Source organism: Dryas octopetala, chromosome 9 (genome assembly GCF_963921425.1).
Source record: "Dryas octopetala chromosome 9, drDryOcto1.1, whole genome shotgun sequence".
Taxonomy (NCBI): Eukaryota; Viridiplantae; Streptophyta; class Magnoliopsida; order Rosales; family Rosaceae; genus Dryas; species Dryas octopetala.
Window position 1 is genome coordinate 15,024,675 of NC_141374.1, and position 11,114 is coordinate 15,035,788.

Genomic DNA, 11,114 nt, shown 5'->3' on the forward strand with positions numbered 1-11,114 from the left:
AGAGGAAAGATGAAGAGAGATGGACGAGGTAGGCAGCATCGGCGGGTAGGGCTTGGTAAGGCTATTCTTTTTTCATTTTTTCATTTTTTCTTGTTTTTTGTTTTTATTTTTAATCTTTTTTATCATTTATATCACGTGTTCTCTGTGTTTTTTAAATTCACCGAAAACATTATTTAATCGTTTTCTTAATTTACACTGTAAACTGAAAATTCTATTTTATGTTTTTTAAAAACTGTTTTCTCAATACGGCAACCAAACGCATTTTTGTCATATTTTTAAATTTGTAAAATGAAAAACGGTTTTTGAAAACGTTACCAAACGCGACCTAAATATATTTCATCCATTGTCAATTGATTGATAATTGAACTAATAAAATAATAAAATACAGGCTTATGGAACGCTTGTTACACCACCATGTACAAATAACGAATTTAAATTTTAATTAGTGGCATGGACTATACAAAACAGTTTACAAAAGGCAAGAAGTAATTTTCCTTTTGGTAAAATAACATTAGTATTTCACATTGGAGTGAGGGATTATAATTGTCCCCTTGGATAGACTGGAAGGAAGCCCGACATTCTTCGAAATGGATGTACTTTCTCTTGTCTCTAGTGCTCGGGAAGCTTGGAGGGCCATCTCAGCATGGAGTTGCAGACATTTCAAAGCCATCTAAGATAAGAAAAATATATGTAAACAACAGGTCACGGGAGCATATGTAAATTTCATCAACCTTACAGCAAATAAAATCGAAAGAGAGGATAAGAGCTGGCAATGAGCAATGAAAGAAGAAGCTTTCGGTGGGTGGGAGGAATACGCCTCTTTCTCACAATCACCTATCATGTGAGCAGCACGTGATGGTAGCTGTGAGAGAGGGGGTATATAACTGCCCCATTACTGGCATTCCATTCCGGAATTTTTACAATTGAGAGAGATATGACATCGGCAGATGCACTTCCCTCCCCAACAAATATAAGAGTTCAGATACTGTTCAAGAAATTGTTTTCGATGGCACAATGTTCATTTAGCATATTCAATCCCATAATATGAACAGCATTCAAGTCAAGTTATCATGTACCCGTTTTAAATATAGGCAGTAAGGTGATGATAAGAAAACTGTGCATGAAATCTGAATCATGTATGGAGCTTTAGAATTAGTTGTTTACCATATAGCACTCTCTATCCGTGTCTGATTCAGCTACGTGAAGGGCCCATGTGCGAACCCATTCAAGCCCATTAGAAATTTCAGCATTTCCTTCAACCAAGGAGGTTGCTACATGAGAGGGATGAAGTGATAGCAATATGCATGAAGCTGCAAAAAGGACAGCTCTTCTGACATAAGCTTCCTTGTGAAGACATACCTCCCTACATGAAGTTAACACCATGGAATTTAGTGACAAATTATACAGTTTAATGCATATATACAGTGGTGAAGCTGCCATTAGGACATTGATATAATCATCATCTTACTTCTCACAAAGACATTTTTGCGACCGGGTCAAAAATACATTTTACACTTAAAAGGGTCTGGCAGTATTTTGAAATTACATGCTGGTTTTTTCTGTTCAATACCTGGATCTTAGCATATCTAGAAGAGGGACAGCCAGTGCAGATGCTTCCGGATGCATAGCTGCACATTTCATACAAACACCAAGCATATGGATGAGTTTCCCCAGGACGATAAAATCTCTATCAAGCAAGTCAACACCCTGCCTTCTCTTATCGAAGCCCTGCATGGCAGGAAGAATAAATGCTGCTGCATACACTGGAAACTTATTATGGGACCATTCCGTTTGGGTTTTTTGTGTATTTACTGATCTTAGGCTCCATTGGCGTGTCTTTCCTCTCTTAATCTGACCAGGTTTTGGGGGAAGTTCCCTCTCATAACGATTTGTCCAGTTCAGTAAAGATTCTGATTCTGAAATCTCTTTCCAGGGACCAGCTCCAGGGGGCCCTATGTCGCTAGGCAAGAACCAAGATTGGGTCTCTGATGTGGTTGATATGAGGGCCCTAGTCTGATGTTTAGGCTTTATAATTTTAGTATCAGCAAGCTCCTGAGCAGCCTCAGTCATTACATCAAGTATCATTATGCGTTGACTGACATCTATAACAGGTGAATATAGTAGTTTGTTTAGAGTTTCAACAGACTCCAATGGACATGTGACAAGCAAAGCAACCAATGTTCTTTGTCTCTTGTCTTCGTATGAATCTTCCTCTCCTTCTACAGCCGAGTCAGAGCAACGAACCTTTACAAGAGTTCGAACAAGATCACTTGCTACATGCTTAAGCTCATCAGGAGATGCTCGCACAAGTTTTTCAGCAACATCAAGAGCCTTCTCCACCTGCAATGTAAAAAATAAAAGTGACAATCTAGAAGAGAATTTGTTGCACCAAGTTTTCAAAGAACAGGCTGAACTGCCAGGGAGATTGCACCAAAACCTACTGCACTCTAGTAATCCAACCATTTGTCATACCAACTCCCTATTTATTGCAAGAAGCCAAGGACAATATTCATCTAGCATTCTAAATGTTTACTAAAAGATCTCACAAGTTCCACTGAAAGGTAGGCCTCATGTAGTCTAAATTATATGGAGATGAATTTTAGACCAATGCAATTAGTTTACTTACCCCGTCAGGATCATCAGATTTCCGAAGTGCCCCAACTACATCAACCAACTGTGAAAATTTTCTTTTCAAATCTGCATCGTCATCTGACAAATCATATGGCTGTAAAGATGAGTCACTCGAGACATCAGAATTCTCACTAGCATCATCGTTGTCATCTTCATCAGAGACTGAATCATAATTTAGTGTAATTGGATCAATGATCTCGTCTGGATCAACCAACTTGGATTCAGATAATCTCTTACTTCTACCCTTCCCATTACTTGCTATCCCATCACTGGCTTTGTGGTTTAAGCCTTTTTTCAGCACTGAGGTAGATGCTTCAGATTTTTCAATACCCTGTTCTGTGCAGTTTGCAGTTTCCAGAGTCCCTTTCTCAGGGATAGACAACCCAAATTCCCAGTCAATAGTCTCTTGTACACTATCATCAAGGTACAGAGGATTTTTCGGGTCAATCACCTTGGAGAACACTAATGCAACACTGCTAGCCATTTTCCGTACTAAATGATTAGGGCTTTCCAGCCTACCTGCCAGCAAAAAGGACATGATATAACAGGAAGATACTAACCACCAACATTGCAAGACACTACTGCAGAGAAGGTGAAAGGAATTTACAGCTCACTCCTTGGAGAATTGAATGCATCACATCCTTCGTCTCATCTAGTTCCTCTTTAGACATCTTCTCCAGGGAAAGGCCTACAGCTGCAGATACATCTGATATTACAAGATTAAGGTGCAACAAAATTCGAAAAAAGCATTATGAAATAATGAAGTTTTCTTTAATCCAACAGGATTTGTTAATGAAAAGTTACGTATGACATGTCAGGTATTCACATTAACATTGTAGGCTTGTAGATCACATATGAAGAACCATGAGGATTCATCGCAGACTACTACCAGATGCTAGTTAAAAAAATGAAGAAGGATACAAATTTGCTGCTCAATTGGGGCTGACTGCACAAACTCCCTTTTAGACCATACTGCTACCAGATGTTGCAATGTGTCAAAAAAATGGCGGGTATTATGACCCTTAGCAAGTGAATTAGGATCAGGTGGACATTCAAGAACAGCAAACTGAAGGATCCATCGCAGGCAACAAAGAGGAAATACTTTCCAGAGTAAGAATTTGTCTGTAAACATGGACCTGATAAGGAGGAACCCTGAAAATCAAACACTTGGTATAACAGGAAACAACACTGCAAAGTGAAATAATAGTAAAACAATGCATTTCTTCTGTATAACTAATTAAAGAAAACAAGAATCTCATAACTTGATCTTGAATTCAAATGAATTTCATTATTATCCGAACAATCTGTTAAACCACAAACCATGCTGGGAAAACAATTTTGATTTCAAATAGCAAAGTTGTAATCTTAAATTGTGTCCACTCGATTTGTAGAGAGAGGAAATATATTCACTGACCTCACCGATATCTGGTATTTAAAAATTTGATGAAATAATAGCCAAAGGATCCAGTAAGCTTCAACATCAGTCACATGTTCAGTTGCAAGCTGATGTAAAAGCTGCTCAGACATTCTTTCCACAGCATATAAATCTTTGATTGCTTGTATCATGTTCATCCAAAATTGGGAAACAGGGTTTGATTCGAAAACATCCGAGACAAGTGACTCTATATTTGACGATAATAAGCTCCGGACATGTCTAAGAACCCTTGGGATTGTTTCACTTAAAAGCACATCTGTGAAAAAAGAAAATCAAACACTTCAGTTATAAATCCAAAGGCATCCTACAAGAATACTATTGCATATCGATTGTAATGCTCAATTAACCAGAGAACATGAGTGGTTCCTCATTTTTTTTTAATGGAAATGAGTAACTATCTGGAAGAACAACCTTTTCAAAAGGGGAAAACATATATGTGAAATCCAGTTCTTCTAGCACAAATATATTTTTTTATAGGGGTGCGTAAAATTATAACAGTTACCTACAGATCCACGTCGACATATACGAGAAAATGCTTCACCAACAAAAAGTAAGGAACCATTCATGTCAGTTTTGGGGAAAGCTCCTTCATCTAATAGATTCATATTCATTTCTTCTGCTAGAGAAAGAAGTTGAACGGTAACTTGCTTGAAGAACAAACTAAAGTACTTCTGTGAAGAGAAAACAATCAAATGGTGGCAACAGAAAAAAATTTTGATCTGCAATTAAGAAGGGATATCATATTTCTAACTCCATTCTGATGCCAGATTACCAGGACGTTCATAATAATACATTAAAGCATGGCCATCATCTTAGCATACACTTTGTCAAAGCATACACAAGTACAAGAACTCATATATCCAGCACAAGAGATAAAAGGATACTATGATGAAAGTGAAGTTGGGGCTCTCAATTGTGCTTTGTCAGGTATAGATGCAACAATCTGTGCCACTCTAGATACCGCTGACTTGAGATTTTCATTTATATAATCTTCAGATTGGCAAGAGCCACCGAATTCTCTAGCCATCTGGAGCACCCCATTATTTTCAATCAAGCAAAGTATGAGTAACCTGTTGTAATGGTAAGAACAGGTCAGCAGAATGACTGTTAGTCACCAGTGATATTTCAGAGATTTTACCGTAAAACCAGATGATATACAGTAGAATGGGTTAGAAACAGGTCCTCAATCCATACCTTTCAGTATTAGAGTGGACAGCATTAACATCAAGATCACCACTTCCACTCTGCTGTAGACGAGGGACCAAGGTCTGAACAACCTCAGTAGCAAGCCCATTAACAAAGAAAACATCATAGACATATTTACGTGCTGAAAAGGGGAAACAAGCTAGCCAACTGGAAGCAAGATCTGCATGCAACAACAAAACATAATATATATATATATGATGGTGAAAATACCAAAATTCCTAAACCTTGCAATTCTTTTCTAGTGTTATTGTATGCAAGGCAATGCATAAATCATTTCTAATCATAAAAATGAAGAAAACACTACAACAATGAAAAATAGAGGTAACAAAAGTACCAATTAACAGAACCCGAGCAAGCGTCGGGAATGCAGCTCCTCGGTAGAATGCCTGCCACCACTCGCTCCTCTCATCCGCCGAATGAGCCGTGGCACTAAGGACCTACACACAACACAAACCGAAAAGCATAAGATTTCAAGAAAAGCATAGACTTTCGAGAAAACTCAAGCCGAAATTTCAGCTTTTGAATGCCCATGAAAATGACACACACCTGCTCTCTGTACCGCTCATCAATAGCACCTGCAATTCCACATTTCACTTCAATCAGTTCGCAAGAAATCATTCTTCTGCTTAGACTAAAACGACACAAAATGTAAAATTTTCAATGTTCCGGATTTTGTTTCTATTTCTCAGTCTTTGGTGATAATAATCCAAACAAATTCTCATCCAATTTCTCGGAAACCAAACAACCGGTTCACAAACTCGAAAATTCGAGAATTTTACTGCAGAAGCTCATAGTGAAAAACAGTAAACTAAGCTGAAACAGAGAAGTGCGAGGAGGTTGGGAGTTGCGACCTGAGAGAAGAGAAGCGTCGAGAGGGAAGAGAAGAACAGCGAGGGAATGAAGCGCGCAAATCACTTGGTCTACGTGCTTGGCCTTCTTTACGTCTGAGATTACTTCTCCTACCTTGTCAAGCACTTTCAGTTCTACTTCGCTTCGTCTTCTCGGACCGTTCTCCATGGTTGCCAACAACTTGCTTCTCGCCGCAGAATTTTGTTCCCCGATACGCAGAGTTCGTTTTTCGGCTACAGAAGAATGAGTTTCCGGAAGCAAATGTTCGATGCTTCAAGACCGTGTTTGTTTCAAAAAGAGACCGTTTGTTTTGCCGGACAATATAAAATAAACATTAGTAAGTTAATGGAAAAAAGAAACAAAACAGAAAATAAGAAGGTCAAATTATGTTTGTCACTAAAAGCAATTTACGGCAGTAATGCTACACTTATCACATTTTTATATCATAATTTTATACTATCTTACATAGCATTCATACATTGTACACTAAAAATTAAAAAATAAAACCTAAAAAGAAAAAAAAGATACCCTTCCAGTAAAATAATGACACATCAAGTGAGATATAAATGTGAGAAAAAAAATATGAAACAACTAACATTATTAATTACTTTAAATAGGTAAATCAATCATTTGTTCTTCACTACTTCTGGATCCAACATTCATTTGTCATTGTGGATCTAACATTATTCCTCTCATACAGTCATACCTACTAATTGGATTACTAGAGTACTTGAGATGGGTCAGGTTACACTAAAATTTGTGTCAAAGTTTTCTTTTTTGGGCCAAGTGTCAAAGTTTTGCTTTTGTATTTTGATAAATAAATGTTGCAATATCAAAATACCTGCTTAATAATTTGGTTAATGAATGCAATGATTTTAAGTAGAGGCATTTTAGTCATGTTTAGAGAAAAACTTACGTGTAACGGAGTAACACCTCTTATATTCATAATAAATAGCTACATATTAGTTATGTGAGTTTATTTTGTCATTAGACACAAGTCTTTTTTCGTACGCTTAAACTAAGTCATTACAAAAAAATCATTTATGTGTGCATCACATATTATTTTTCGCAAACAAATTAATAGAATAAAAAATGCATTATCGGATTGCAACAGTTAAAAAACTACAAAAAAAAAAATTATAAGAAGTTTAGTATAATTTTTCTATGAGGAGTGATGAGGACTATAAATATAATTTTGCCAAATAGAAAAGTATTGTTTCGGAAAATAACTTCATGAAAATATGAAATTAATTAGTTTTTTTATTTCCATGAAATTAATTAGTTTTGGTTAAGCCTTAACTAAACGGCGTTTCTATTAAGCGCTTTTTTTTTTCTCACCTTTCTCTTGCTCACACTTCGTTCTCTTCTTCTCTCTTCTCTCTTCTCTCTGACATGGCGACTGCAGTGGTAGCAGTACCCGAGCCCGCCCGAAAGCAACCCCGACCGGGTCGGGGCGGGTTCGAAGCCCACGGACTATCCGAAGAGGAGGCCCGGGTACGAGCAATAGCAGAAATCGTGAGCTCCATGGTCGACCTCTCCCGGAAAGGCCAAAACGTCGACCTAAATGCGCTCAAGACCGCCGCGTGCCGCAAGTACGGCCTCGCACGTGCTCCGAAGCTGGTCGAGATGATCGCGGCGCTGCCCGAGTCGGACCGGGAGGCTCTGCTCCCGAAGCTCCGGGCCAAGCCGGTCCGAACCGCCTCGGGCATCGCCGTCGTGGCCGTGATGTCGAAGCCTCACCGGTGCCCCCACATAGCCACCACTGGGAACATATGCGTGTACTGCCCCGGAGGACCCGACTCGGACTTCGAGTACAGCACGCAGTCTTACACTGGCTACGAGCCTACTAGCATGCGCGCAATTCGAGCCCGGTTCGGTTTTGTTTTTTTGTAGCTCTTTCTGCGAAACTTTCATTTGTACATTTTGTCGAACAGTTTATAGGTTAATTAACTTGTTAGGTTGAAGTTGAAGTTAAAAGTTTAGCTTGATTGATTTTACTTCATCAAAGAGAGAGCTTTGTAGCTCTAACTGCGAAACATTTATTTGTGTATTTTATCGAACAAATTATAGGTTAATTAACTTGTTAGGTTAAAGTTGAAGTTAAAAGCTGTAGCTTGATTGATTTTACTTCATCAGAGAGAGAGAGAGAGAGAGAGAGCTTTGTAATGAAGAAATGAGGGAATGAGAGTTTGAATATTGAATCTGTGAAACTATAATTAGTGGAGTGACTGTTTGGTTCTTAGTTTTTTGCTTATGCGTTTGTAGATACAACCCATATGTCCAAGCTAGAGGCAGGATAGATCAATTGAAGCGATTGGGTCACAGTGTAGACAAGGTTTGTCCTGTTTCCCTATTTTAGAGAAATTATTTTTGGCTGTGCAAATTGCCATGATAGACTAATATGCATGCTTGTCATGGTCTTACTGGTAATGACTATGTTTTCAGGTTGAGTACATCTTAATGGGCGGTACATTCATGTCATTGCCAGCCGATTACCGTGATTACTTTATTAGAAATCTTCATGATGCCTTATCAGGACACACTTCTGCCAATGTTGAAGAGGCAGTTGCCTACTCTGAGCATAGTGCTACAAAATGCATTGGAATGACCATTGAAACGTGAGTTTTCAGTTTAATTGTTTAAGATGTTAATACCCATCTTCTCATTCCAATATTCAGCATGGTTTAGAGTAATTTTGACTTTCCATCTGTTGACTAGATAATCTGCTCGGTCCAGAAAGTTGTCTAACGTGATTGTAACATTTTGTTTTGCAGGAGGCCAGATTATTGCCTTGGACCTCACTTGAGACAAATGCTTTCTTATGGTTGTACAAGACTGGAGATTGGAGTTCAAAGTACATATGAGGATGTGGCTCGTGACACTAATAGAGGCCATACAGTAGCTGCAGTGGCTGATTGTTTTTGCTTGGCAAAGGATGCTGGTTTCAAGGTTAGAGTAGTACCCTATCATAAAACTCACTTGCCTTTAATGCGGGAAAATTTCATATGGGCCTCTTTCCATAGGAGACTAATCTTTTATCTGTACAATCAGCAACTTATATTGTCTTCTTGGATTTATTTTTTCCGAATTATGTTGGGCTCTCCCTTAATTCAGTGAAAATATTTTATCGAACCCCAGTAGGTCTGGGTGTCACCTCTTTTTACTTAATTCATGGAAAGCTGCTTTTAATACTGCGTAGTTTCTGCTCAAAGTACTATGAATTTCAACACTGAGAGAGCCTTCAGTAGACTTTACAATATGTATTTTTACGTGTGTCCTAGTCATTTGTGTTAATTTACTTTTATTTTCACACTAATTTTTTTTTTTATGATTTTGCTCTAGGTTGTTGCACACATGATGCCTGATCTTCCAAATGTAGGGGTTGAGAGAGACATGGAAAGTTTTCGGGAGTTCTTTGAGAGCCCCTTGTTCAGAGCAGATGGGCTTAAAATTTATCCAACACTTGTAATCCGTGGAACTGGACTTTATGAGCTTTGGAAAACTGGAAGGTGTGAATTTAAACATAACTGTATGACAAGGAATTCCTCCTTCCCTTCCAGTGATGTTGGCGAGGTTAATTCAGATATAGGGCAATATAAAATCTCTTTTGTCTTACTATGAGATCCAAAGTTCATGCTTCAAAGCTGCAATACCTTTTTGAGAATAGTGATTGCTCTTGCATATTGTGTTTGGGAAGTAATTGTAGTTTGTTCCCCCTCCATTTGCAGGTATAGAAATTACCCACCTGAGCAACTTGTGGACATTGTAGCAAGGATCTTAGCCATGGTACCACCTTGGACACGTGTTTATAGAGTTCAGCGGGACATTCCAATGCCTTTAGTTACTTCTGGGGTTGAGAAAGGAAATCTTCGGGAGCTAGCTTTAGCTCGGATGGAAGACTTGGGATTAAAGTGTCGTGATGTTCGAACACGAGAAGCTGGAATTCAGGTACACTGACTGTCATGCTTGTTTGAACATGCCATATTAAGACTACACAAAGTTGAACCCTCTGTGCTCTCTCTCTCCCTTGGAATGAACTTTTACTAAACATTTATAATGATTCTAGGACATACATCACAAAATTAGGCCAGAAGAAGTGGAGCTTGTTCGCCGTGATTATATGGCAAATGAAGGTTGGGAAACATTTCTTTCATATGAAGATACACGCCAGGTATTCTCCCTATGTGTGTGTGTGTGAGCGAGTAGAATATCTTACTTAGTTTGTGTTTTAGCATATATAAGATGAATTGCGGATCCCCTGTTTCAGAACTTGTTGATTCTCTGATTTGCATAGTGATTCACAGATGAAATTTTTTGCCTTGAGTAGTTAATGGTGAGTAGATTGTGCTTGCTGACACTTAACATGCTTTGTTTCAATCTTTCTGTGCACAGGATATTCTTGTTGGCTTGTTGCGATTAAGAAAATGCGGCCGCAATACTACTTGTCCTGAACTCATGGGAAAGTGTTCTATTGTTCGTGAGCTCCATGTTTATGGGACTGCTGTTCCAGTTCATGGGCGGGATTCTGACAAGCTGCAACACCAGGTAATGTAGCTTGTACATCAACTATTTGCATTATTATGAATGTTGAGATGAATATATCTGGGAATTAATCCATTTTCATAGGAGTAATATTCTCTCTAACATGCTTTATGCTCGAATTGATTCAAACAGGGTTATGGTACACTTCTGATGGAGGAGGCTGAGCAGATTTCTAGCAGGGAGCATAGATCAACAAAGATTGCTGTTATTTCAGGAGTAGGAACTCGTCATTACTACAGAAAATTAGGCTATGAGCTTGAAGGGCCTTACATGGTGAAACATCTTGTATGACTAGATCAAGACTAGTGCAACACAGTTTTGTAACATTATTCGAAATGAGTTGTAACTTCCAAACATAATTAGCTTGTACGTATTAAGATTGTTTTCCTCTCATTATAGACTTGTAGTTTTTTTTATTAATTAAAAAAATAAAGACTTAGAGTTCAGTTTA

At 38.3% G+C, this 11,114-nt stretch overlaps 2 protein-coding genes across 2 annotated transcripts; one reads left to right on the forward strand and one right to left on the reverse strand.

Annotated features, from left to right (window-relative positions):
• Nucleotides 1-417: 417 nt before the first annotated feature.
• Nucleotides 418-6,395, reverse strand: EMB2423 (telomere length regulation TEL2 family protein). Its single transcript, XM_086257406.1, has 13 exons — nucleotides 6,124-6,395; nucleotides 5,819-5,847; nucleotides 5,607-5,709; nucleotides 5,261-5,432; nucleotides 4,951-5,136; nucleotides 4,569-4,726; nucleotides 4,046-4,322; nucleotides 3,553-3,767; nucleotides 3,239-3,337; nucleotides 2,627-3,150; nucleotides 1,571-2,340; nucleotides 1,165-1,363; nucleotides 418-670 (listed from the first exon to the last, which is right to left on the reverse strand). Exons 1-13 carry the CDS (start codon nucleotides 6,287-6,289, stop codon nucleotides 512-514), a joined length of 3,057 nt encoding a protein of 1,018 aa, XP_086113532.1. The 5' UTR covers nucleotides 6,290-6,395; the 3' UTR covers nucleotides 418-511.
• A 1,080-nt stretch (nucleotides 6,396-7,475) lies between these two features.
• ELO3 (radical SAM domain-containing protein / GCN5-related N-acetyltransferase (GNAT) family protein) lies at nucleotides 7,476-11,114 on the forward strand. Its single transcript, XM_086257196.1, has 9 exons — nucleotides 7,476-7,992; nucleotides 8,387-8,456; nucleotides 8,567-8,739; nucleotides 8,896-9,070; nucleotides 9,464-9,630; nucleotides 9,850-10,069; nucleotides 10,188-10,292; nucleotides 10,514-10,666; nucleotides 10,796-11,114. Exons 1-9 carry the CDS (start codon nucleotides 7,514-7,516, stop codon nucleotides 10,952-10,954), a joined length of 1,701 nt encoding a protein of 566 aa, XP_086113322.1. The 5' UTR covers nucleotides 7,476-7,513; the 3' UTR covers nucleotides 10,955-11,114.